Genomic DNA, 27,930 nt, shown 5'->3' on the forward strand with positions numbered 1-27,930 from the left:
CACCTCCAAGCGTGCCGCATGGGTGTCTAGTTTTTGAAATTAATGAGGCAGCACATTTCGTTTACAGCCCATCACTCGCCAGTATTCTTTGAAAGACTACCAGCAATTTGTTTACCTCCTGCCATGTCCGAACTAATTGATAGCAGTGATGGCAACAGCAGCAGTTATGAGACGGCGTGTAGTGTTACGGTAACTGTTCAGAACTGTTCAGAGTCGTATCCTAGGTTAATCCGAATACTAAAAATTGACCCAAATTGCACATAGCACGAAGCTGGTTTTTGAAAATTGTAAGTCGTGTATCTGCCCCATTTCTTCTTTATGACTTGCACAATACACCAGTCTTCCTAAACAACACATTTCTAGCAGGGGTTAAGTACCATATAAGAGAAGTACAGCCAGTGATATTGTCATGTTGAAATACTACAATTTTGACACAAATTACACATAACACGAAGCCAGGTTTTGAAAAATGTAAGTCGTGTATCTGCCCCATTTCTTCTTTATGACTTGCACAATGGTCCAGTCTGCCTAAATAACACATTTATAGCAGGGGTTATGTACCATATTAGAGAAGTACAGCCAATGATATTGTCATGTTGAAATACTACAATTTTGACACAAATTAGACATAACACGAAGCTGGTTTTTGAAAATTGTAAGTCGTGTATCTGCCCCATTTCTTCTTTATGACTTGCACAATACACCAGTCTTCCTAAACAACACATTTCTAGCAGGGGTTAAGTACCATATAAGAGAGCTACATTGTACATCTAGTCATACTGTCATAAACAGCCAGCATTTTTCCTGCAGCAGTCACACCACCATCATCATTATTTCCAGGGAAATCCTCTTACATTGTCAGCTCCTACGTCGTTAGATACAATGTAGGGGGCTGTAGGACCGGCTCGTCAAAGATAGAGAACCTGAACAAGCGTGCTCGGGACGTCTCAGCAATCGTAGTATGCCTGAGCACTCCAATAAAAACTTGATCAATGGCAAAATCGTTCCCCACAGAAAAATCATACTTTGCAGGTCTCGCGTTGCACGCTTGGAGGTGAAGTACAGAAGGCGAGTCGATCCAAGTATGACCTTTCGGACTGGACTGGACTGAACTATTCCAAAAATAACAACGAGGGGTCAAGGGTGCGAGTCAACCCCTGTGACACGGATTTCTGTGCCGTGTCACCTCCCTAGTTTGAGTACGACTCCCTGGCATACATGTACGCTGTCACAGACGCAGTTCAAACAGCAGTCATAAGATAATGGCGTTCTAGTATTTTACAACCCGCTGGAATTTGTCCTCGGGTACAGTACCAGGGCCAGAGTTGCATGAAAAATTGTGACACTGTACTCGTACCCAAATGTTGATTCAGCATTTCACCAGCCAATGCTGTACAGTGTAGCGTCGTATGACTTTATACCTTGAACTGTGCATCCCCTCAATCACACACACGCACACGCTTCCACCCACCCACCCACCCAACACACACACACGCACACGCACACACACACACACACACACACACACACACACACACACACACACACACACCTGACTCACACATTTTACGCACTGCAACAGAAAGCTGCATTTCCCACTCCAAGGAGTAGGTATGTGCAACTTGCAGTAGGTTGGGAAATTTCTCATAATCCAAGTGGAGCTACATGTACTTGCAAAACACAAGGAAATAGCAGCAGATGGTTCGAGATCAACATCTAACACCACAACCCCACACTGAGGCGATAATAAATAGTTTGGGTGACAGCATCGGGAAAGAATCTAATTTGCTTGATGTACTGTCACAACGGAAATCTGTGGGATGTCTGACCAGGAGAAAGGATCAGACAAAGTAGCTGAGAAACAATGCTTGGCATCACCTGGATGTCCACGCTAACAGGCAGCTTCCTATTTCAAACAGGAGCCACCTCCAAGGGATCCACATGATGAATCTGAGGTGCCCAGAACTGCTTAGAAAGGAGTCAAAGAGGAAGCACTAGACTGGAAATGGGAAACGTTTCTAATGGCATCTGACGGACATACTGTAATGTAGAAGTCAAACGCGAAGGTTGGTCTAGACTACTAGCAGATCGGCCAGTACTGTGGCATGGTGGCCACCGCAGAACATCATAATGACATGTGTGCCGGCTTGCTGGTGGGATGAGTAGCAGTATCATCATTTCCACAATGCGGTGGTGAATAGCTGACAGCTAGCGGAGGTGAGACATCGGAAATTAGTACTTGAACAGGGAGAAAACAGGTGCACAGCTGGTGACCTTGTCAGCACCCTTCAGGTCGACAAGCTCAATAATAACCATGGCTTCCAACACTGTACCACCGGTCTTCTGCACCAGCTGGCAACCTGCAGACATGGTGCCTAGTCCGACAAAGGAAAACAAACAAGGACAACGAAGGAGAGTGAGTATTACAGGATGCACAAACGTGTCAGCTGACTGCGAGAGAATACTATACGCCTCGCTATGGACATGCTGCTCCAGAGAAAGCAGATTACATATCACTTGCTCCAATTGTCAACAAAATAGTAGTTGAAAATACAACAGTGGTGTCAAATCGTTCAATTTTCTGGACATGGCCGGAATATTCACCCTCGAATCTGAAAAAGAACCTTTCCAATTATTTAACAGAAGGTTGTCTGATTGTACTGCATGTACACCAGGGAGTCGTACTCAAACTAGGGAGGTGACACGGCACAGAAATCCGTGTCACAGGGGTTGACTCGCACCCGTGACCCCTCGTTGTTATTTTTGGAATAGTTCAGTCCAGTCCAGTCCGAAAGGTCATACTCGGATCGACTCGCCTTCTGTACTTCACCTCCAAGCGTGCAGCATGGGTGTCTAGTTTTTGAAATTATTGAGGCAGCACATTTCGTTTACAGCCCATCACTCGCCAGTATTCTTTGAAAGACTACCAGCAATTTGTTTACCTCCTGCCATGTCCGAACTACTTGATAGCAGTGATGGCAACAGCAGCAGTTATGAGACAGCGTGTAGTGTTACGGTAACTGTTCAGAACTGTTCAGAGTCGTATCCTAGGTTAATCCGAATACTAAAAATTGACCCAAATTGCACATAACACGAAGCTGGTTTTTGAAAATTGTAAGTCGTGTATCTGCCCCATTTCTTCTTTATGACTTGCACAATACACCAGTCTTCCTAAACAACACATTTCTAGCAGGGGTTAAGTACCATAAAAGAGAAGTACAGCCAGTGATATTGTCATGTTGAAATACTACAATTTTGACACAAATTACACATAACACGAAGCCAGGTTTTGAAAAATGTAAGTCGTATATCTGCCCCATTTCTTCTTTATGACTTGCACAATGGTCCAGTCTGCCTAAATAACACATTTATAGCAGGGGTTATGCACCATATTAGAGAAGTACAGCCAATGATATTGTCATGTCTAAATATTACAATTTTGACACAAATTAGACATAACACGAAGCTGGTTTTTGAAAATTGTAAGTCGTGTATCTGCCCCATTTCTTCTTTATGACTTGCACAATACACCAGTCTTCCTAAACAACACATTTCTAGCAGGGGTTAAGTACCATACAAGAGAGCTACATTGTACATCTAGTCATACTGTCATAAACAGCCAGCATTTTTCCTGCAGCAGTCACACCACCATCGTCATTATTTCCAGGGAAATCCTCTTACATTGTCAGCTCCTATGTCGTTAGATACAATGTAGGGGGCTGTAGGACCGGCTCGTCAAAAATAGAGAACCTGAACACTTGAAGCGTGCTCGGGACGTCTCAGCAATCGTAGTATGCCTGAGCACTCCAATAAAAACTTGATCAATGGCAAAATCGTTCCCCACAGAAAAATCATACTTTGCGGGTCTTGCGTTGCACGCTTGGAGGTGAAGTACAGAAGGCGAGTCGATCCGAGTATGACCTTTCGGACTGGACTGGACTGAACTATTCCAAAAATAACAACGAGGGGTCACGGGTGCGAGTCAACCCCTGTGACACGGATTTCTGTGCCGTGTCACCTCCCTAGTTTGAGTACGACTCCCTGATGTACATGTATTGTGATAAGGTTGAATGCAACCATGTACATGCATGCAACCTTACCACATGAGCAAGACTGCACATTTTACGGTGTCTGGGAGTGTCTGATTTGGGGTGAAATATTTTGCAGCACTGCAACAACCCATTTAGCAGGAAGCAATTTGCCACGAAGTCGTCAGAGCTTTGAAAGCACCTGAAGAGTAGGCAAACCATATTATTGAAGAGATCACAATGAAACTGACTGCAATGTGGTGCATGTTCCATCACAGTGTACTTAGTCACTACAAGACGTCCAAAGAGTAATCCTTACCACCAGTAGCCAGCAAGTCATCAACGACGATAACGCGTTGTCCGGCCTTGATGGATTCGTTTTGGATCTCAAACTCGGCCTACCCCGTGGTACAGTCACACAAAGAACAAGCAAGCAAACGAGAGAACAAAACAATCATGTGCCAAGGTTCAACAACATGTAAAATACAGAAGAAAGAAGGAAGGAAGAAGAAAGAAGAAAGATGTAAGGAAAAAGCAAAGAAGCAGAAGCAGAAGCAGAAGCAGCTAGAGTATCAGATCAAACTGCCAATAATGGCCCAATATCAAACACAACTTGCACATACCGTGCCATATTCCAGGGTGTAGGACAAGGAGCTCGTTTCACCAGGCAGCTTTCCCTTCTTGCGAACCGGAACGAACGCAGCGCCTAGCTCCAGAGCCAGCAGCGGTGCAAAGAGAAACCCTCTTGAATCCAAACCTGCGCAGACGTCCAGCACAAATGAAGGAAACATAGAAAAAATCCCCCTCTAAACAACTGGTCTCAACATCAGTGACCACAGAAAAGGAGGAGAGAAAGAGTACGAATCGCATGGAACCAGCGGTGCCTTAAAAAGGATCTCTGTTTGACCGGGCCCAACAAATCATAACATGACGTGCAATTAGAAAGGAACCTGCTGGACTCGAGTCCTGAAGAGAAGAAGCTATTGTATCAATACTTGCACGTAGTGGGCGACTCCTTACCAACAACAACGTCGACCTTGTTTCCATCCTGGCAGTAGAGTTCACGGATATGCTTCAGCAGGTGGTTCATCATGGATTTGAATGCGTGCGGGTCACGCAGCACAGGAAACACATCTCTGTATGGTACGGGAGTGAACAAGAGCGGCGCAAACGAACGCCACTCACTTCTAAAGCAAAACTAGCAGCAGGCAGAACACTCCATGCTGGCCAATATCAGCTAGAACGGCATGTCAGTGATTAGTCCAACCCAATGACACGATGTCGGCAACGTATGCAGAGGGTACTAGTAAACAGCTTTAACATCTGCTAGTGAGTAGAACTGGCTTTCGATTCCTGGCACTAATGTCCAGTCAACTGAACTAACTCCAGTGCAACCCTGGCCACAGCTGGTAATATAACGTAGGCACTGTAGGCGTTTCGGAGAAAGGAGTTTTAACAATGTGATAAGTAGAACAAATGATGCCAACACAATACCATGTAGCGCATACCGTAAAGTCGCGGATAAAAGCCGGGTTTGCATACAAGCACATCGCGGATAGAAGCCTGAAAATCAAACGGGTCAAATGCATATAAGCCTGTCGCGCGTAGAAGCCTGGCTTCTATGCAAGCGCGGATCGGGTAGGTCAAGAGTGCATGCGCTATGTACGGTGCATAGTAAAACTGCCGCCATACCGGTAGTCAGTGGTAGATCTACGCGTGTCGCGCGTAGAAGCCTGGCTTCTATGTGCATACACGCCTGGCAAAATATCAGTGGTGCATATTAGCATGGTTTGCATTAAAGCCTGATGCAGAAAGCGGCTTATGTGCTTATAAGCCCGGCTTTTATCCGTGACTTTACGGTATAGCAATCATGAAATGCAAAAAATGTGGTTCATAAAAAAACGGTTATGAATCACATTTTATACATTTTTTTGCAGTTCATGATTGTTACATGGTATTATCAAGAGTCCATAAACAAGAGTATGCAACTGTGATCTCTTTTCTATGGGCCAGATGCGCGGTGCGCTGCCTTCATTACATCATTCAGCTGCAGTCCGCGCACTGCGGAAAATCAAACACTACGCTTTCCCTCTGGTTTGAAATGAATTTTCGTACGGAACTGGAGTTCACGCGCCAAAATTTAGAGATCGCGTAGGTACTGGAATGAATCAAGCAAAAACGGATGGGCTCGTACGAGAAATTGTGGGTTTGAGTGCATGCTTTCAGAGCGTGATGGAGGCAAGTTACGTAATGAAGGCAGCGCGCCGCGCACTGGCCCATAACCACAGTTGCATACTCTTGTTTATGCACTCTTGGTATTATGCTGGCATCATTTGTTCTATTTATCGAATTGTAGGCACTGTAATCGCACTTTTCTGCTAGGTTTCTAATTCTTCAGTACACTTTTGGTGGTTACAGACTACCGCCTTGTAGATGTACCTCCACCCGATTCCATCAGAGTTCCACCTGGGCACCGAGAATTAGGTACCAAAGGAAAAAAAGTAGCAGGGGCATGAAAATGGTACGCTTCCAGAAGTGAGTGCTCTGATCTAGAGATTCACAGAGCTACAACATAGCTCAGTGGTTAGAATAGAGCATCTCTGGCCTCAAGGCCAGGGAAGGTCCCTGGTTCGAGTCCTGGTGGTGACACTCATTTTTTTCTTCAGACTTTTCCCGTTTGCACCTTTCCCGCAAGCCAGTGAATATCTAGAGATTGAATACCGTATTTTCCGGAGTATATAAAGCCGTGCTTTAAACACTCGTAATTCAGCCCCGAAAAAGTCAGTTCAGCGTAATACGATGGTCAAGTGAATGGTGATACACAGGGTAGATGTCTGTGTTTTGTGACAAACAATCTGACGGTGCGGCATACTCCGGAAAACACGGTATATACGAGCTCACGTATCTGGGTACAGTCAGACCTCGCTTATCCGGTCCTCTTTTATCTGGATCCCTCGCCATCCGGAAGAAACAAGTTGGTTATATATTTACAGAATACGTGATGCATCCAACATAAATGGTGTTCGGTTATCCGGTTCCCTCACCTATCCGGATATTTTCGTGGAAAACGGATGTGTGCGGTTTTAAGTGAGGTCTGACTGTATAGCTAGACGGTTTTATCAACATTTGCGGTCAATGGTCTATATTTTTAGGAACGCCCAAATTGCAAAGTGGATAGGGTCGTACACATATGTGACATGTGTATACAGTATCCCGTAATCATACCAAATGCAAAAGCAGTGCTTTCAATTTCGTATCTTTAGAAATACAAGAAACGAAATCAAAAACCCATGTACATTGGAATGGTATGGTATTCTTCATTTTTACTTCATCAAGCGAACTTTGTGCATCTATTGCTCAAAATTTTGGCCGAACAAAAGAGACTTGAGAGTACACTGGCAGCATGCAGAAGGGAATTCTCGTGATAACTGATTTGACCTTTTTCAAATTGCAGTGATTATACACGTACACGTGTGCTTTACAATGTACGGGATTACAACAATAGTGACTCCCTATTCGTTCATATGTTACCCACCTGAAGAGAATCCCTGGCTTGGGAAAATCTGGGTGCTGAGAGATCAGCTTCTCAATTTCCACCAGTGATAAGTCAGCCATTCTGTAGTATTGCTAATATGCTATTATATGAGATGTCCTCAGTCTCAGACCTTTGCCTGTCACCAACATAACAAAATAAAAACTCGAACTCAACTGCACTATTTGAATTCTGACTTACAGCGTTGGCACATGCGAGTTGCAAAGCTAGAAGCATGGTTTTATAGTTTCTGGTGTCGAAACCTGTGAAAACTGGCCAAAGTCTGGTATAAACCGCCCAGAAATTTATCTTTCCGTTGCGCAACATCCCAAAGGGGAAAGTTCAGCTTTCCCTCCCCTTTAGTTTTGGGCACAGGATTCAGATTTCGAAATTCTGTCTCGAACACTGTAGCTCTATTTCAGTACTTGTGAAGAATTTACTCATGTAAATGAACTATTTATAGTTACTTTGTTACTTGTCTTGGGAATCCCTGTCAGAGAAAAGGGCTTGCGCCATTGTTAGCGCATTACTGCAAGAGGACGTTTTCTGAGTACACCAGGAGGTTTGTTGGCACCTTTGCCATCCGGACACTTTTGCAGTTAGAATGTTCATTTCGAAGTGAAGATGGGTTTGCTGAAACTGTTCACCCGTGGCCTTGGTGTCGGGACAGTGTGCGGAGGAGCGTATTATGGATATCAAGATGATGCTACGAAACGCAAAATTAGGGTCACGATTGGTGGTGGGGGCAGATTCTTCAGGTAGGTAGGATACGAGGGCGTTCACAGTGCTCGCTGTGAAAATTCTTGAATTGGGAATTTCTTCAAACGGTAGCATAGATTACATACATGTATACAGTCCACGTTCAGGACAGTCATGTAGGTTGAGACCAGGCTATAGATTATTTACATCACATGATTGTACTTTCAAGTACTGGAAGTTTGTGGCAAGTTGCTGTTACTGTTATCAAGAGTACATAACCCAAGAGTGTGCAACTGCCTGCACAACCTCTATGCTGTGCTGCGACGGCAGAACTTCACATCACGTGACATGGTTCAAAAGGTTATGCTGGCAAACAGTGCAAAGTGACCACAAGAGAGTTGTACCCAAAGCTGGGCTGCGTACAACCCAGTATCTATCATGCACTAGAGTGCACGGGTTCATCACGTGATGTGAAGTTCTGCCGTCGCAGACCCCATAGCTGGAGTTGCACACTCTTGTTTATCTACTCTTGCTGTTATCAAGAGCCCATGAACAAGAGTATGCAACTATGATCTCTTTTCGATGGACCAGATGCGCGGTGCGCTGTCTTCGTTTCATTATGCACTGTGGAAAATCAAGCACCACACACTCCCTCTGGTTCGAATGAACTTTTGTACAGAACTGAAGTTCATGCACCCCAAATTTAGAGATCACATCGGCACTCGAACGAATCGAGCAAAACAACCCGGATGTGCTGGTAGGAATGATTATGGTTTGAATGCATGAGTACAGGCCAGAATGCAGGCAAGTTACGTAATGACGACAGCGCGCCGCGCACTGACCCATAAATACACAAGTACTCTTGACTCTTGCTGTTATGCTAGGCAATTACTCTACCAGTGCATGTACGGATGTAGTCAGGAGGTAGGCAAATCTTGCAATATCGAAAATATGCCGGATATGCCTGATCGCAGATGCTCATCTTCAGCGTGCACCGCAGCTCACACTACTGCAGCATCGGGAGTGTGAAGACTGACCACTATTTGCAAAGCTACACCACCAGGTCTATTCGCCCATCTCTAAAATCATTTCTGATCTCGACTCCCAATTCGGAAGTAACTTGGAACAGTCTCGCCACTTTTTCGGAGGCCAGTTAGTAGAACTTTTCTGATCGTCCGCAAACTACGATGCAGCCACTTACACATGACAACTCTTCACAGTGAAGAGACGGTTTTCGGAGTTGGAGAAGTGAAGAGTTAGTCAGTTGGTAGACTCTAAGAAACATGAACAAGAAAGAAAAGTGAAAAAGGAGAAGGACAAAATGTTACGAGTTATGACTAACTGTCCACCAACACCATAATTTAATTGGCTCACCATCCGAGTTGAAGAAAGAAAAGTGTTTGGTGCAACAGACCTCACAGCAAAAATGGACTGCTGTCGCTACACATTAGGCTTTGGGCAGGTTTCACATATTGATTAGCAGTAATAGGTTTTCATCTGACTAGACGAGACCTTACGGCGCTTGCATGCTCCAGCACGAATAGTTTGCCAGCCACAGTGCACGATAGCAAGTAGTGTTACTCCTGACGAGTCTTGTTTCACTCCATATGATGACCGTAACTCATCAGAGGAAAAGAAGCAGTTGTTGGATGAAAGGGTTGAGCTCCATAATGCTACAATTTTCATGCAGAAGATTCTTGCACGCTGTCACTTTGCTTCTACTTTTCTCCCATCTTTATCACCACTCCAGTGCTCCTTATGATGTGTAGTTGCAACCTATGTGTGTAACTCTCTTTCTCCTCGTGATTGTCTTAGCACTTGTGATAGTTGTGTCTGGTAGGGTTCGTAACACCTCCATTCTGCACTATACCTTTCATGTTAGTTTGCCACATGTGTGAGTTAGTTGAGTGTTCACACCTTGCCTCAGTATCTTCTGTATAAAAATCGATACAAGTAGCATTATTCAGCTCAACCCTTTCATTTAACAACTGCTTTCCCGTCATTTTATGGAACGAAAGAGGACTTGCCAGGAGTAATTGCTAGCTGTTGTGGAGTGTGGCTGGTAAGCTGTTCGTGCTGGTGTCTGCAAGCGTCATGTGGTCTCACCTGGTCAAATGAAGAACCCATTCCTACTTTTAATGGACGGACTGAAAGAAGATGGCATCAACGAATTATATTGATCAGTAAATAGCTTCAGCCTTAGAAGCTTCCTTTCGCTGGATATGTTGGAATACGTTTGCCACGTGTCGTCTCGGTGCTGGCACTGGTCAACCTGAGCATCATGGCCTGGTGAAACAAGCCTCAAGTTACATGTACCAGCATGTGTAGTTACTATACTGTAGTTGCAGACATGGCCACTGCAGCTTTTGATGTGATGTAGGATTACATGTACATATACGAGGTGCATTTTTTAAATGAGATGTTCATTATTCATGTACTGTGCAGGACTGCTTACACTGGTCTGGTGATGTCAATTGACTATTGGTGGGCTCTCCATGGTCTTGAAGAAGTAAGTATTTTTTCCCTCAGCATCAATCAAGTCCTTTTCAGTGGCTGCCACGTCTTACTGGCCCACCGCTACGTGCGGGTGCTACGGGCAAAGGCATCAATTATAGAAATACCGTCTGGGATGCAAAGGAGAGCATTTTGGAAGTGTATGTGTTTCTGCTCACATGCAAGTAATAGAAACTTGTGCACTGTACATGTGTGTTTGATAATGGCTATTTTACAACTTAAAAGACGCTCACCCTATCCTTCTGTGAAGAAGAGGTTGTTGCGACTTTGGCGGTACTGAGGGAATTGCGTGTCGCTCCCTATGTGGGAGCCCGCGCTGTTCATGCAGACTTGAATCTCACTTGACTGACTCACTCTATCCTTCGGTTGATTTTTTGTTCTTTCTTTCTAGGATAGTGCCGATTATAATGCGGCAATGAAAGCTTGTCATCAGCGGTCTGCTGATCGGCTTGTGGCGGCAGCACTGGACAATGGTGGCCTGTACATCAAGTTGGGCCAAGGCCTTGCATCCTTCAACCATGTTCTACCTGAAGAGTACATTCAAACGCTCACTATCCTGCATGACCAGGTAACACAGTGGTCCGGTATCAATCCAATTATTTCGCTCCACCATACTGCTGTGCATTTTCAGAGCTGGGCATTGTGCACTCTATTCTGGTGCTGTGATTTGGAAAGGTTGCATTGTGGCCAGATTGTCTTTTAGCATGCGACACATATTGGCATACGTATCCAAGATCCGCTCCCCAAGCCTTTTCAAACCTTTTTCTTTGGCAAACTACAAATAACTCAACCACATGCATGTCTGCATGCTTGTAGTAGAGTGTTGGAACCGATGCAGCACACCCGCCGCACCAATAATTTAATCTTGTGATCTTTTACACAAAACGAAAAAGGTTTTGTTTCTACATGTAGGTGGATGGGTCAAGTAGAGTTTCGTTTTGAAATTATAATTATATTGATGGCTGTAACATCAATCCATTCCAGCTGTCAAGTCAATAATATTTTTCATTGGGGTGGGTGGGAAGGGTCGTAAGTAGGACTCGTAACTAAACTTTTTATCGATAATGCCGGATGGCCCCTTATGAATCATTGATTTGCAGTACCTTGTACTCTACGATTTATTGGTATCTATGCCTTTATGGTATACCAGTAAACCCGGGGCTCTTTCTCTACCGTAAAAGTCCGTAAACAAGTACGTATTTACTTTCGAATTTAGTGACCACACCCGTACTAACTTTCGGGCGGGTACTGACTTTCGGGCACGAACTAACTTTCGGACCTGACTTGGGTGTAGTGGAGAAGTCATTTTAATGTTGATGTACGTGCTGCATGTGCGCACCGTACCGGTACTTATTTCGGGCAGTATGTTTATCGGGCTTGACTTGACTTCAACAGACAGAGCCAAAAGAATGAAGGGGGTATTTCTTTCGGGCAGGTACTTATTTACGGACTTTTATGGTATCTCTGTACTTCTTTCTACTTCTTTTTTTTTTGTCTGGTTCTGTGGTCTGCAGGCTTTAAAGAGAGGGAAGGGCGAGGTACGTTGTCATGATTGTCAGGATGTTATTGTGTGTTCTTATTGCTAAATTAATCATCAATAACCTACTAGTATTCATATGTGTCCGCGTGTCGCTTCATTCTTCTGCAGTTTACTTTTCTACGGTGCTTGTCCATCGGGTCGTATTTCACAGGCCAGAATTGTTGTAATGTTGCAGTTTTAGTGAGCTGTGTAGAAAAGTGCCGCTCTTTCCGTATGCATGGAGGTTTCAAGTGCCGGGGATCTTGCGTGAGCTGTCCGTACATGAAAGCAGTGATTGAGTAATGAGCATTACGAGTGCACATGACGACTGTCTCTTGCTGTACGTGCCCGTGTCCCAGGTGGATGAGCTCTTCCGTCAAGACTTTGGTATGAGCGCCAAGGAACTCTTTCAGGAGTTTGATGAGAAGCCTATTGCCGCAGCTAGCCTTGCACAAGTGCACAAGGCGGTGACAAAGGACGGCAAGTCCGTTGCTGTAAAGGTATGTATCATCACGTACATGTATTTAATCCTTTATCTATTCAAAGTGACACCGAGTCTACCTGTAAACACTTCTGGGTGAGTTCTCCTGGAGGCATGCTCTGATAATGTGAACCGTTCTAATAGTCCCAATCAGCTCATGTTGGCTCTCACATGGTCCTACATTTCCTTGTTTTTCCTTCGTGTACGTCTTGTGTAGTACTGTATAACACCTTTAATTCGGTGTAATTTAAATTTCGGTAACTTCGGTATTGGTCCTGGATCACCTAATTTAACATTACACCTAAATTTTCCGAAATACCAAAATATGTAAACATCATGAAAATCACTGTCAGTGTCAAATTAAAAAAATCAACTTGTATTGGTGGGGGATACATGTACATGTACATCAGGGAGTCGTACTCAAACTAGGGAGGTGACACGGCACAGAAATCCGTGTCACAGGGGTTGACTCGCACCCTTGACCCCTCGTTGTTATTTTTGGAATAGTTCAGTCCAGTCCAGTCCGAAAGGTCATACTCGGATCGACTCGCCTTCTGTACTTCACCTCCAAGCGTGCAACGCAAGACCCGCAAAGTATGATTTTTCTGTGGGGAACGATTTTGCCATTGATCCAGTTTTTATTGGAGTGCTCAGGCATACTACGATTGCTGAGACGTCCCGAGCACGCTTCAGTTCAAGTGTTCAGGTTCTCTATTTTTTGACGAGCCGGTCCTACAGCCCCCTACATTGTATCTAACGACATAGGAGCTGACAATGTAAGAGGATTTCCCTGGAAATAATGACGATGGTGGTGTGACTGCTGCAGGAAAAATGCTGGCTGTTTATGACAGTATGACTAGATGTACAATGTATCTCTCTTGTATGGTACTTAACCCCTGCTATAAATGTGTTATTTAGGAAGACTGGTGTATTGTGCAAGTCATAAAGAAGAAATGGGGCAGATACACGACTTACAATTTTCAAAACCTGGCTTCGTGTTATGTGTAATTTGTGTCAAAATTGTAGTATTTCAACATGACAATATCACTGGCTGTACTTCTCTTATATGGTACTTAACCCCTGCTATACATGTGTTGTTTAGGAAGACTGGTGTATTGTGCAAGTCATAAAGAAGAAATGGGGCAGATACACGACTTACAATTTTCAAAAACCAGCTTCGTGTTATGTGTAATTTGTGTCAAAATTGTAGTGTTTAGACATGACAATATCATTGGCTGTACTTCTCTGATATGGTACATAACCCCTGCTATAAATGTGTTATTTAGGCAGACTGGACCATTGTGCAAGTCATAAAGAAGAAACGGGGCAGATACACGACTTACAATTTTCAAAACCTGGCTTCGTGTTATGTGTAATTTGTGTCAAAATTGTAGTATTTCAACATGACAATATCACTGGCTGTACTTCTCTTATATGGTACTTAACCCCTGCTATACATGTGTTGTTTAGGAAGACTGGTGTATTGTGCAAGTCATAAAGAAGAAATGGGGCAGATTCACGACTTACAATTTTCAAAAACCAGCTTCGTGTTATGTGCAATTTGGGTCAATTTTTAGTATTCGGATTAACCTAGGATACGACTCTGAAAAGTTCTGAACAGTTACCGCAACACTACACGCCGTTTCATAACTGCTGCTGTTGCCATCACTGCTATCAAGTAGTTCGGACATGGCAGGAGCTAAAAAAATTGCTGGTAGTCTTTCAAAGAATACTGGCGAGTGATGGGCTGTAAACGAAATGTGCTGCCTCAATAATTTCAAAAACTAGACACCCATGCGGCACGCTTGGAGGTGAAGTACAGAAGGCGAGTCGATCCGAGTATGACCTTTCGGACTGGACTGGACTGAACTATTCCAAAAATAACAACGAGGGGTCAAGGGTGCGAGTCAACCCCTGTGACACGGATTTCTGTGCCGTGTCACCTCCCTAGTTTGAGTACGACTCCCTGATGTACATGTATTGTACATGTATTGTACATGATTGTACATGTATGTGGAGCCTAGCCGGAGATTTAGAGCGTTTTTTTGTTGTTGATTTTTTTGGTGTCATATACCGAATTTATCCTTACACCGAAAGGTCGGGGCTTGGCTTTCACCGAAATTTTACAACACCGAAAATAAGGTGATATACAGTAACTATTTCACGCATGCTATTAGTTGTTCCATTCTCAGCAATTGCCAACAATTTTACAAGTTCATTGTGCTCGTCTTTTCTCCCCACAGGTGCAGTACATTGATCTGCGGGATCGTTTTGACGGGGATATGTTCACGCTGGGACTTTTGCTGGGATGTGTTCCGCTTCTCCATCCCAAGTTCAAGTTTGGCTGGATCTTGCCTGTAAGCTCTCATGTCTTCTCATGTACATATAGAATTGCACTGTGATGAGTTCTTTTCAGTGCTTTTATTTTGTTAGCTCTTCTGCCTAGATTTCATTGACAGATGCTTGAAGCCTGTGGATCCTTTAATGAGTAACATGCTACCTGTAATACAGTATTCATACGTTTGAAGGAATGTTGTAAATGGGAATGCGACCTAGTACCTGTACTTTACATTTACATTTTATTTCATTTTTCGGGGAAATCTCCTGCTGCACTGTTGTGCGTATTGTCTGATGATCCTCCCAATTGCGAAGCCACTTTGCTTACAACTATCAACAAGTTTCTCATCATACTCAGTCATTGCGTCACCAATGATTTTACATGCTTTTGCACATCGGCGGGTTTCTCCATGCTGTGTGCAGGAGCTGAAGACCACGCTTTCTCACGAGTTGGACTTTGAGCGCGAGGGCAAGAACAGTGAGCAGTGCAGTGTTGATCTGGAGCACCTGGGATATGTGTATGTTCCCAAGGTTCACTGGGACATTACCAGGAAGGTTGGTACTGTGTAAAACTACTACTGTGTATGTTCCCAAGGTTCACTGGGACATCACCAGGATGGTTGGTACTGTGTAAAACTACTACTGTATGTTCCCAAGGTTCACTGGGACATCACCAGGAAGGTTGGTACTGTGTAAAACTACTACTGTATGTTCCCAAGGTTCACTGGGACATCACCAGGATGGTTGGTACTGTGTAAAACTACTACTGCTGTCTTTTACCCAAGTGGGCCCACAAACAAATGCCATTCGCTTGACTGGAGCAGATTTTCTTCCTTGTGCTTATGGCAATATGCTTCCGTTTTAGGGATGTTATTCCTCGACGTTTGTATGCTTAGAGTACAACAATGGTTGTTGCTGTAGTTGTGGCTATTCCTGGTTGCTTATAGGCGATTCAGACTACGGCCAAAATCACGTGTGAACTTGAATTTCCACGGTGATGCAGTCGTGTTTCAAAATTTTCTGCACAATCCGTGATCAAATACGTCTGAGTTGTAGAAACGTGGTCGCAGTTGGCCGTAGTCTGAATCGCCTATTACTCGCCTCCTGCGGCCGTTCAGTAGTGGATATATTAGCTTGTACTTGAGTTCAGTTTCAGTCAGTTACCTACAGGTTTGTATCTTCTTCTTTTTAATAATCCTCTTCCCTTCTACAGCGTGTCCTAACAACAGAGCTGATTGAGGGAGGTGTGAAGATTACGGACGTGAAGACAATGAAGGAAAAGGGATTTTCTCTCAGAAGAGTGAGTTCTAAGTCTTCAGACTTCTCTGTTGATATTTGGAACTACTGTACTTGTGAAGATCACACTTTGACATTATTGAAGTTAGCCACATGTTCAAATGATGAAAGTACATTTACCGGTAAACTTTTCTCTTTACTCTCTGCCGCTCTACTAGGTGGGACAAATGCTTGTGGAATCAATGGCCGAGCAGATCTTCGTGACTGGCTTTGTTCATGCAGACCCTCACCCTGGCAACTGTGAGTACTTGCAAGTACACACTGTTCTCGTTCTAGAGCCCCAAGGGCTGACACAACTGACCTAAACTCCTCATCGACTAGATTCTGCGCTATGTACTGCTTATCGACTGACATCGCCGACATGCATGAACACAAACACAGCATGTTTAGAACACCACCGTACGTGTCCATAGATGCATGTGCATGTTTTCCCACCCATGCACAAGCGACAGAAGCACAATATTACCACAGTGTAGGTTTCGGTGCTCAAACGGACTCGCGTGGCATGTGTTATACACCATTCTCATACTCGGCTATGTGTGAAAGCGAAATGGATTCATGTGCGATCAGGAGGACGAGTTGAATTGATATTGAGCTACTTGAATTCTGCATACGCGTACAGTGGGTTTGGGTGTGTTCCTTATTTTATATAATGTCCAGTGGAAGTACGCCTCTTCTCGGAGCTTCATGCTGCTACTTCAAAGTACTTTCTTTTTAGAGAGTTTTCTTGGGTTCTAAATTTGCTGATGACTGATGTGTCCTCTTCTTTACCATTGTGTGCTCAGTGATGGTGCGACGCGGGCCATCCGGAAAGCTGCAGCTTGTCATCCTGGATCATGGGCTCTACGAGAGGCTGCCTGATGAGTATGTTTGTGTCATTCTATGTTTTCCCATCCCTGGCTTTGCCATCTTTCTCAGAATCTGCACGGGCTATTGCATACAGTTTGAAAACTGCCCCTTTGCATAGAATTGGACCTGCACTGTTGCGAGTGCATGCCTCTGACCGGTGTTCTACCTGATGGCAAGGGAACTAGATGAGTAACGACTGGATAAGCGCGGTCTGGCTGTTTTCTGTAACTGATTTCCAGACACTAGCAACAATCCCATTGTGTGTGCGCGCGTGTGTGTGTGTGTGTGTGTGCGTGCACGTATGTGTATGTGTGTGTGTGTGTGTGTGTGTGTGCGTGCGCGCACGCGCGCGTGTGTGTATGTGCATGTGTGTGTGCACGGGTGTGTCGGTCTCCACAACAGTGATCGCCTTGCACTGTGTCAATTGTGGAAGTCGGCTATCCTCTCCGACATCCCGATGCTGAAGCATAGCGCCGAACAGCTAGGTGTGAAAGGTTAGTTTGTTCCAGACTCACGTTCTCCTTAGAGAATTCATATCCTTATGTTGGATGCTGTATGCAGTCCATCCCCGATACTAGTCGATATCACTGTATATCGTCAACCAGTCGATGTCACTCTGTGTTGCTCTTGCACTGAAACAAAGTCTAACAAGAGACAGCTAGCCCCACAACATGGTGTTACATCCATGGTCTCCTTCTAGCTCCCTGAAGCATTCTCGCGGTACCTGTCAGTACCTGTCGTACTCTTGTTGTGGAAGACCAATCAAGTTGTCGTGCATGCCACTTCTTGATGGCTGGTGTGGTGCTCAGCGACTTGTGGCAAAGAGATGGCTTGTCTGAAGCATCTTGCCTTTTGGTGTACTATTAGTGCCACCTGTGCGGGTTCGCGGCGCCCTTGTTCCTGATCATCGTTTAGTTCCTGGCTGCCCTTCCATACTTACGAGTCAGCAGGAGGGCAGGAATCGTGTACACAAACGACAGCCAAGTTGAATACGCACGGCGTACAGCATTGTGCATACTAGTAGTCACGGAAGGAAGGCTACTGTCTGATGCAGGCAGCTGCTATCTCTTAGCTTGTAGAATTACATGCTTTCCACAACATATGGAAACATGTACTCTGTATACACAATGGCTACCCTATCTTGTCCATGCTTGCATGCACAACTTGTCCATACAGTGGCCCTTAGAGTAGTACTGAGAATATCCAGGGCCACATCGCTTGTCCATTGTGTGTTTGTCGTGTGATACGAGCAACTGCAACTTTTGCTTTGCTGTGTTGTACTCACATGCTGAACTGCATATAATTGTCATTTTATTCTTCCTCCTTTTTGCTCCAGACTACAATGTGCTTGCCAGCATGGTTCTGCAGAGGCCGCTCTATCAGGACTCAAGCAACACCATTCAGTTCAACGTGCGCCTGACCAAGTCCGACATGGAGTTCATGCAGCAGCTGGCTGCCAAGCACATTGATCTAATCTTGGATGTGCTGAAAGCCCTGCCAACACCGCTCATGCTGGTCATGAGGTATAGACACTTGTTGTATTGGAATGGGACTAGGAATTGGACTATGTCCTGGGATGTTTTTTGTAGGTAGCCTGGCTATAGAGTATGAACTCAAACTATGGGGTTTGAAAGTGCTACGTCACAGCCAGCCCGGAGTCATGACAACGCTGACTTTGGGATCCACTTGCACCCAGTTTTGCATGGATCCATACACGTTTGGGTGGTTTTCCTTCACAGCAGGGTGGCACATCCTCCGGTGGTAGCTAGCCTGGGCACTCCCGGTTGGGGACCCACTCCTGGGACAGAAAACATTCACACCTGCATGCAACACAAGGGGCCTACCAACCACCTGTTGTAGTTCGCTATGGACAGAGTGAATCCAATTTGACCCAGAAGTCGCAATTTGTCGTTATTTTTCACTTCTGACATCATCACTTTCAGGCCCTATTGATTCAAAGGCACACCAAGGAACCCGGAACACATTGGGTTGGTTTGCAAACATGGGATTTCTTTATATTACCTCTGCTTGCTTTTGCAACTCTTTGCAACAGACCAATGCTGTGCTCACATCCCCAGGCAGTAGCTATGCCATCACAGACAGTGTGTGAATTGCCTTGATAAGTTGATAGCTACGGGCTTTGTGGACATAGCGGTGGCATATTGCAGCCCGCTTCTGGCAGTTCTGTTCCTCCGCTACATATAAAGCACTCATGGCAGAGACGCATGGCTCGAAGGGTTCGGCAGGCTGCTCACAAATCCCCTGTCCAGGCATTGTCTTGGCCTTGGCAGCCAGTCAGATTTTGTTTTCGATTGTAAAATAATGGTGATGAAGCATGCACCCCGTACAGTTCACGCATAGCAGCACTGCAAGCAGTGGAGAAATACTGAAATGTGCCAACATTTGTACAGACTCCTTGCACGAGCATCCAAGCTACGTGCCTGCATTATGGCATTATGGTGAACATTTCCCATTCTTGGGTGCAGATGTAGACCATTATTTTTCTTGTTAGAAGTATCACTGATTGACCACTTATCCAAAGAAACTTGAGGGAGGTGTAAGCTGTAAAAGGAAGATGTTCTAGGCAAGAATATTACCAGTTTTTTTTCCTAACTCGAACCAGTGATCTTCCATGATTTTATTTTTGTGGTGCTCCACTTACCGTTTTTAAAGGTTTTTGTGTCTACTGGTTGTTCAGGAATATCAATATTGTCCGCTCTGTCAACTCTGAGCTGGGAACCCCAGTGAATCGATTCAACATCATGGCTCGAAGGTCAGTGTATATGATGTCCATGTGCTGTATTGACAATTTGACAGACCTTCTTCAAAACTCTTTTTACAAACCTTCATTGCAGCATTTTGTTGACACCTGAAGAAACACCTCCATACTACGCACTCCACCTCAGACTGTTGCATCAAATAGAAAAGTTGCCTATATTGCGCCCATTGTGCATCATCAAGCTTTGCGACAATTGACAACCATTGCAGCTGTACATGTACTTGATGTTTGCATGGTTGCATTTTGAGAAAACAATTACAGAGTACGAACAGGATGAAAGGTCGTAAAATTGAGGAATAGCAATGTGTATCGATGCCTGTACTTGCCACACGCATAGCATCACACTGCCCTTAGACAGGGTCTTCGTGTTCAATGTAGGTCTTACACTGATATGCATTGGTAATACCTATCTGTCTTCTGTGTTTTAGCTGAGAGCTTGGTTCTTTTTGAGTTCTACTTCAGAAGTAGTCCAGCGTGGTCGCTCAGGGGCGACGAGCTTTAGGATGGCCATCCTGCTGTCTGATCTTGGCTGTCATGACGTATAGTCACAAGAGGTATTCTACTGGTGTGTTTTGGCTTTCAGGGCGGCTGGTGGTTGCTCCGTCAACGCATCCGAGACTGGATTTGTGCCGGCTGTGAAGCGGCGTGCAGAGCGACTTCGCTTTGACTGCATTCTGTGGTAAGTGAACGTTGCTGATGGCGGACTCGGAAATGCTCCTGTCAGTGCAGTTGTGACAGGGCACCTCCAAACATGACACAAGGCCAGGGTCTTGCTGTCAGAGAATCATAGCGCCTTGTACAGCAAGGCAAAGTGGATATGTTTGCCTGCGTGCGTGCATAGTGTATACACACGCTGAGTTGATTTTCTCGTTCATTGAACTGTGCGCGAATGAGATAGCAAGTCAAAACAGAAGAGTTTGGCCAATCTGAGTATCTTTGATGGATGGCACCAAGAGTACGTACCCCCAGTGTACAACGCCCACATGCAGTGCGGTCTGGACAGAATTTCAAGTTGACGTCATTTCGCTCCTTGCATGCATAACCATTTCCTATGCTCGTACACACTTTTAAAAGTACAAAGGTGGCAAACTGCCACACATGCTTGCTGATGCCAGTTTGAACAGTATCAAGTGGCGATATGTCCACCTCTACGACTAGTCTAGATACATCTGAAAACAGTATCAAGTGGCGATATGTCCACCTCTACGACTAGTCTAGGATACATCTGAAAACAGTATCAAGTGGCGATATGTCCACCTCTACGACTAGTCTAGGATACATCTGAAAACAGTATCAAGTGGCGATATGTCCACCTCTACGACTAGTCTAGGATACATCTGAAAACAGTATCAAGTGGCGATATGTCCACTGTAGTGAGCTGGCCAGAATGTACTGATTACTGGAATGACAAGAGACTATAACATACAGCAGTGTGAATGTAGCACATCATGAAGGTGTGAGTACGACACATGCAGTGATGTGTAGAATGCAACATATGACAGCTAGGTGGTGTAAGAACAACGCAGTCACTATCACTACATCACTCCTTCTCCCAAACAAAAAGCCGGTGCCGGGGAAAGCAATAGAAGGAATTTAAAAAAAAGAAGAAGAAGAGAGAACACAATATGAAGTTTTGAATTTCAAAGCACCCAATGGAGGGAGATAGGAACTCAACTTCAAAAAACACAAAAAGTTGTCAAGTTGAACTTTCAGAGTGAGTATGATGCATTGTTGCAATAATCTTTTAGGATAAACTGTCTGCGTAGAGCCGTGCCTTCTCAGTAAATTTGATATGCCGTCCGGAGCGAGTGGCTGAACCATCGACGAATGAGCGCTTGCCGGAAGCAGCTGGAGTGTGTTCCTTCGAAGCAGGCTGGCTTTCACGTGCAGATGAAGGTTGAAACAGCACCTGGCACTGTAGACTGACCAATCCGAGCAGACTGTCCAGTTCCGGTTCTATCTGGTTCTGGCACTGAAGGCTGACCGATCCGAGGAGCCGCCTGTGCTGGCGCTCGCTCAAGGTCCACCTCATGACGGCTGAAAGACGGGTTCGCTGACGACATGGGTGGAGAATCGTCCGGGCGATGCGGTGAAACAAACTCTCGTACATGCTGCCTATTCCTCAGTAGGTAGCGAGAGCCATCGGTCACTCCTACCTGACGGCCGAACTGGTTCACCACGGTCCATGACTGAGACTTGTCGCAGTACCCGTCCTGCACAGTGACTTTTGTGCCGGGCCGAAGCTCAGAAAGCATTCTCACGCCACGTCGGGAGTCGTGTTGTGCAGACATTTCAGCTTTTGCTTTCAGCTGGTGCTGGGGATTCACAACGGTGGGGTGGAGTTGTGCCGGGACTCTTGTACGCAGTGGTCGAGAGAACAAAGCTTCACTTGGTGATGTACCGAGCATTCTATGCATCGAATGTCAAACAACACTTGGTTAAGACGCCTCTGGAAAGGGAGATGTGGCTTAAGAGCAGACAGTCTCTCCCTTAACACTCGATGCAGACGCTCCACCATGCCATTCGAGCGGGCATACCTTGGGCTGGATCGTACATGTGTAATTGTAAGCCGGCTGAGAAATGAAGACATCTCCCCAGAGACAAACTGAGGGCCGTTGTCCGAAACTAAAGTCTCGGGAAGACCAAATGCAGAGAATACCTCATCAAGTTCATTGATGACGGAAGCTGAGGTTGTCGAGCGCATTATCTTCAGAATAGGGTACCTGGAGCCATAATCGACTATGGAGAGAATCGAGTACCCCTCAATGGATACGATGTCCACTGCCAGCTTTCTCCAGACGCCAACAACCTCAGTCGGTTGGAGCTCTTGCGCATTATTGGTACGTCTCCTCCAGCATTCAGAGCAGCGTTCCACGTATGTGCTTGCATCCTTAGTCATTCCTGGCCACCAGACTCTCTGGCGCAGGGTGTCTTGGAAGGCCTCTTGTCCAGGATGTCCTTCGTGTGCTAGGGTCATGATCGCTGTTCGTAAACCTTCAGGAATAACGAATCTGCCACCGAACATTAAGATGCCATCTACCACTGTCAGCTGATCACGGACGAGATAGTAGGGGTGCTCCGGTGGCAAAATGTCAAGCCACGAATCATACAGTACGCGTTGAATCACTTTGCTCACTACTGGATCATCTTGTGCAGCACAACGAATGTCTGCAATGCCTACTGGAGCGGCTTCCAAAACTAGGCCAACATACTCATGGAGAGAACGCGATTCGGCTGGAGAAGCATCAGTAGACGCTACCGGGGCTCTGGAAAGTGCATCAGTACAGAAGAGCTCCTTCCCTGGAACATGCTTGAGGGAGTAATCGTACGGCATGAGCGCGACTAACCAGCGCTGCAATCGAGGCGGCACATCGTCAAATGCCTTCTGCACAATCGGTATGAGAGGTTTGTGATCAGTGTACACCTGTACATGACGACCCAGAACATACTGGCGAAAACGGGTCAGTGCAAACACTATGCCGAGCATCTCGCGCTCCATCTGCGAATATCGGGACTCTGTATCCGTGAGCGTGCGGCTGGCGCATGTAATGGGCAGCCATTGTCCAGCCTTGCTTTGCTGCCACAGAATAGCTCCCAGACCAGAAGGTGAGGCATCGGAGCTGATTGCTGTCGGTACGTTTACATCCGGCTGGAAATATGCAAGTGTTTGCAATGAAGAGACTACAGCTTGCTTAGCTGTGGAGAACGCTTTGAGAAGATCATCGTTCACAGTGAATGGTTCACGCTTCATCAGCTGGCGTAACGGCTCTGTGGCTTCAGTCAGGCGAGGAACAAACTTTCCTAAGTATGTGACCATACCCAAGAAGCGGTGTGCATCCGCTACAGTCTTTGGGGCGGCCATGTCGGCGATAGCGCTTAGCTTGCTGCTGTCCGGCTGAACTCCATCTCTGGTCAACGTGTGGTCCAGGTACTTGACCTGGTCTTTGCCGATGTGACACTTGGCCCAGTTCAGCTTGAGGTTTGCTGCCTTCAGGCGTTCCAAGACACTCGCCAGGCGAGCATCATGCTCAACTTGATTCCTTCCGAAAATCAATATGTCATCTATATAGACAACAACACCCGGCAGGCCAACTAGAATATCCGACACCACTCGCTGAAAGATTTCGGGGGCGCATGAAATACCAAACGGCAGTCTCTTGAATCGATACGATCCACAGTGTGAAGCAAACGTTGTAAACGATCGTGATTCTTCCTCCAGTAACAGCTGGTGGAATCCCGATTCGGCATCCAACACTGAGAATACTTGTGCTCCTAACTCGCTGGTTATTTCGTCTACTGTTGGGAGAGAATGGCGTTCTCTAGTGATGGACTTATTCAGCTGTCTATAATCCACACATAACCGGAGTGTACCGTTAGACTTACGGACAGGCACAACAGGCGATGCCTCCTTCACGGGCTCAATGATGTCAGCCTTAGCCAGGCGTGCCAACTCCTTTTCTATGTCGGCTTTGGCGCTAAATGGAGGGCGGCGAGCTGGTTGGGCTACCGGTCTAGCGCTCTTGTCCACAGTGATAGAAACTGGAGCAGTTTCAACAAGACGTGCTGTATCCGCCATGTGTGCATTCACAAGCAGTTCCAATTGTGAGATGACATCTTGTCCAAACAATACAGAACGCTTGCCAGCCGGTACAATGAAACATTCACAGAGAATGGTGTTGTCTCCTACAGCAATATCGACGTCCGCCATGCCAAGAGTCTTCACTTCGCCACCGTTGTATGCTCGAAGTATGCGGTCACTTGAGCGGGTAGGCTGCACCACATCATCCGTGAGAATGGTGCGTGTTGCTCCGGTGTCAAGCAATCCCTCACATGGCTTGCCATTCACCATCAGTGTCATGGTGAACTGGCCTCTGGCTGCCTTATCGCTGCACGCGAAAATAGAATCATACACCACTTGTGCAGTGTCACTGTCTTCCTCCGCATCTACTGCATTGGCTTTGTTAGGCTTGCGTGAGAGACAAACCGCTTCGAAATGGCCAACTTTCCTGCAGCTGTTGCAACGGACATGTGCTGCTGGGCAGAACTGCTTTCCATTGGCATGCATTCGACCACAGTACTTGCAGCCAGGACCTTTCGTCATTTTCCTCTTGAGCTGGTGCTTGGGTTCACTGCCTGACACAGCCGCTGTGGTCTCTGGCTTCACACATGCTGCTACACTAGGTCCTGGTTCACTGTTGTACAAGTTGGAGTCCAAAAGTGATGCTTCCATAGCAACTGCCTTCGAGAGAGCGTCCGCCAAAGTCAGCTTAGGCTCCTTCAATAGTTCGCGCCTCGAGTCTTGCGACCTCAATCCAGCAATTAACTGGTCGCGGACTTGAGTATTGACTACCGTGTCAACATCTGTCGATGCGAAACTACACAGTTCCACTTTCTCTCTCAGCCGACTCATGAAGGTTGAAACCGATTCGTCCGGCAGCTGCCTAATCTGACGAAACTTGTGCCGCTCTGACGTCGCATTGATGGACGGTCGAAAATGGCAACGAAGTGACTCAGTGAGGGCTTTGTAAGTGTCTCCCGGGTTATCGTCAGTTGCATCGTCTGGAACGGGAACGACTAAACCTTCGACGATCCTCCTGACATTGAGACCGGCGAGATTCAAGAAAAGGCACTTCTTTTCTCCTGGGTCCGTCACTTGGCAGATCTTCATATAATCATCGACATCTTCTAGCCAGAGATTGAAGTCTGCGCCCGTATCTCCACCATAGCCAGGAGAAAATTCTTTCGGAGGTCGTCCCTTTGCCTTAGCGTCAAGTTGCTTGAGCTGTTCACTGCGCCAGTGTAGTGAGCTGGCCAGAATGTACTGATTACTGGAATGACAAGAGACTATAACATACAGCAGTGTGAATGTAGCACATCATGAAGGTGTGAGTACGACACATGCAGTGATGTGTAGAATGCAACATATGACAGCTAGGTGGTGTAAGAACAACGCAGTCACTATCACTACATCCACCTCTACGACTAGTCTAGGATACATCTGAAAACAGTATCAAGTGGCGATATGTCCACCTCTACGACTAGTCTAGGATACATCTGAAAACAGTATCAAGTGGCGATATGTCCACCTCTACGACTAGTCTAGGATACATCTGAAAACAGTATCAAGTGGCGATATGTCCACCTCTACGACTAGTCTAGGATACATCTGAAAACAGTATCAAGTGGCGATATGTCCACCTCTACGACTAGTCTAGGATAGATCTGAAAATTATACATGTACACTGTGCATTGCATCATAAAAAAAAGTACGTACGACGTCGTACTGAGTCTTGATTGCACCCGCGGTCGCTGTCACACGTGAGATGAAACCTTGCTCTTCTGGCATGTTGTTATGCCTTTGTCCTTGATGCTAGGTGGATGGGGACTCGATCGTGGATCCTACACAAGTATTGCCAAATGCTGGTCACTTTCCGTCTTGCTCCTCCAGAGCTGCTGGGTATGTCGAAAGCCATGATTCGACTATAATCGTGTGCGGGACCTCTTGAATCGACAACTACGTGGTCCTGAAGCCAGCTATGCTCTCATGGTATGCGTGCGTGCGTGTGTGTGTGTGTGTGTGTGTGTGTGTGTGTGTGTGTGCGTGTGTGTTTCTGTGTGTGTGAATACTATTGTGTATTTGTAATCCCGTTTTTCTCTTCTTCTTTTTTATCCTGTTCGTTGGATTGTTGTTTGTTTCTCCGGTCTTGAACATACAATACAGCAGACTACGTGTATATAGTATCCTAGTGTACATACTGTCAGACATCTTCCGCCCAGAACAACAACTAGCAATGTCCGGGACATGTGTTTTTTTCGTGCTATTTATTAGCCTTTTTGGGGGCCTATTTATTCTGGCGGGAGAATCCAGCAGCGTCATTTGTATTTATTCGGCAATTTCTGTTTGCCACTATAGTGCGCTGGTATGCACCGAGCATGATGGCTTTGTGTATAAATCCCAAGCAGGGGTGAGATCTTTTTTTAAATCTTTTTTTGCCATCCGTAATTCTGTTCCTGATTTTTAGCTTTTTGTTGTTGTTGCAATCATCTACCTAGCTCAACGGGCTTTATCAATGACTATCCGCTGCAGTGTCCTACTGGGATCAGCTTCTCGGAAGTGATTAGAAATTTAGACTACAATTTTACCAAGTTTGCAATCTCAAGTGGTAACCAGGGCGAGTTCTCCGCTGAAGCACGACTCACCCGCCCCAGAGTGCAGAGAATGCATGTTAACATAATACTACCAGTTTGGTGGTAAATGCAGTGTAATAATTCTCTGCTCCGTACTCACTCCGCCAGCTGGCGTGCCTACTTAGTACTTGTAGGCTATAAGTATTCCTTGAATCGGTCGATCCATGCATAGCCATGGCATCACATTACATCAAGAGGATATAAGCAGGGGGTTGTTATACTCTTGATTACGTACATACATAACGGCAAGAGTGCATTGTACATATCCCTAGCCCTGGGGATAATGGTTATGGACTCTTGACTAACAGGTAAGCATGCTGCTAGCTATGCACGGTGGGCTGCTGCTTGGCTTCGCCATTCAAGCATCGCAATCATCATGGCTGGCTCAGCTAGCTGTCAAGTGTTGGCTGTCGACATATCAGCAGGATGACTCATCGTAGCTTCCGTACTAATCCGTAGCGCATATTTCACTGCACTGAGTCACATGCACATGCACAGTGCAGTGCATTGTCACTACATGTAATGTATCACTATCAGTGATGCTACCGTACTGTTTTTGTGGCGTGCCAACTGCCAAGACGTGCATATCCATGCAGTGCTGCAGTGTGGTGCTAGTGCAGTGCACAGCTAGCTAGCGCGTACAGATCGACACAGTCATGCTTTGTTACTTTCCCGTTTTTTGGAGTCCCTTCACTTCAAAATTTGTCC

General features: G+C 45.7%; 2 protein-coding genes across 3 annotated transcripts; one reads left to right on the plus strand and one right to left on the minus strand.

Annotated features, from left to right (window-relative positions):
• Positions 1-1,564: 1,564 nt before the first annotated feature.
• Positions 1,565-7,727, minus strand: LOC135804639 (adenine phosphoribosyltransferase-like). The gene is made up of 5 exons (XM_065318555.1): positions 7,564-7,727; positions 5,049-5,164; positions 4,652-4,785; positions 4,348-4,426; positions 1,565-2,375 (listed from the first exon to the last, which is right to left on the minus strand). The coding sequence occupies exons 1-5, from the start codon at positions 7,641-7,643 to the stop codon at positions 2,233-2,235; spliced, it is 552 nt and encodes a 183-aa protein (XP_065174627.1). The 5' UTR covers positions 7,644-7,727; the 3' UTR covers positions 1,565-2,232.
• Positions 7,728-7,965: 238 nt separating this feature from the next.
• Positions 7,966-27,176, plus strand: LOC135804638 (uncharacterized aarF domain-containing protein kinase 5-like). 2 transcript variants are annotated; one of them, XM_065318553.1, is made up of 16 exons: positions 7,966-8,318; positions 10,705-10,768; positions 11,165-11,341; positions 12,288-12,311; positions 12,652-12,792; positions 15,017-15,130; positions 15,534-15,641; positions 15,768-15,791; positions 16,324-16,410; positions 16,565-16,646; positions 17,192-17,270; positions 17,658-17,749; positions 18,592-18,778; positions 19,954-20,028; positions 20,618-20,713; positions 26,409-27,176. In XM_065318553.1, exons 1-16 carry the CDS (start codon positions 8,185-8,187, stop codon positions 26,518-26,520), a joined length of 1,596 nt encoding a protein of 531 aa, XP_065174625.1. In that variant the 5' UTR covers positions 7,966-8,184; the 3' UTR covers positions 26,521-27,176. The 2 variants fall into 2 exon arrangements, with proteins under 2 accessions (XP_065174625.1, XP_065174626.1); XM_065318554.1 differs by lacking the exon at positions 15,768-15,791 and having other exon boundaries at positions 15,534-15,665.
• Positions 27,177-27,930: the final 754 nt, after the last annotated feature.

The sequence above is a fragment of the Sycon ciliatum genome, chromosome 1 (genome assembly GCF_964019385.1).
Source record: "Sycon ciliatum chromosome 1, ocSycCili1.1, whole genome shotgun sequence".
In the NCBI taxonomy this organism is placed as follows: Eukaryota; Metazoa; Porifera; class Calcarea; order Leucosolenida; family Sycettidae; genus Sycon; species Sycon ciliatum.

Bases quoted from the DNA above. Each gene is read 5' to 3' on its own strand.
- LOC135804638 (XM_065318554.1), top strand. From the start codon at position 8,185: ATGGGTTTGCTGAAACTGTTCACCCGTGGCCTTGGTGTCGGGACAGTG. The intron at 15,131-15,533 runs GTAAGCTCTCAT...TGCTGTGTGCAG, and splicing joins AGTTTGGCTGGATCTTGCCT to GAGCTGAAGACCACGCTTTC. The intron at 15,666-16,323 runs GTTGGTACTGTG...TCCCTTCTACAG, and splicing joins ACTGGGACATTACCAGGAAG to CGTGTCCTAACAACAGAGCT.
- LOC135804639 (XM_065318555.1), bottom strand. From the start codon at position 7,643: ATGGCTGACTTATCACTGGTGGAAATTGAGAAGCTGATCTCTCAGCAC. The intron at 5,165-7,563 runs GTGGGTAACATA...CGTACCATACAG, and splicing joins AAGCCAGGGATTCTCTTCAG to AGATGTGTTTCCTGTGCTGC. The intron at 4,786-5,048 runs GTAAGGAGTCGC...ACGTCTGCGCAG, and splicing joins CAAGGTCGACGTTGTTGTTG to GTTTGGATTCAAGAGGGTTT.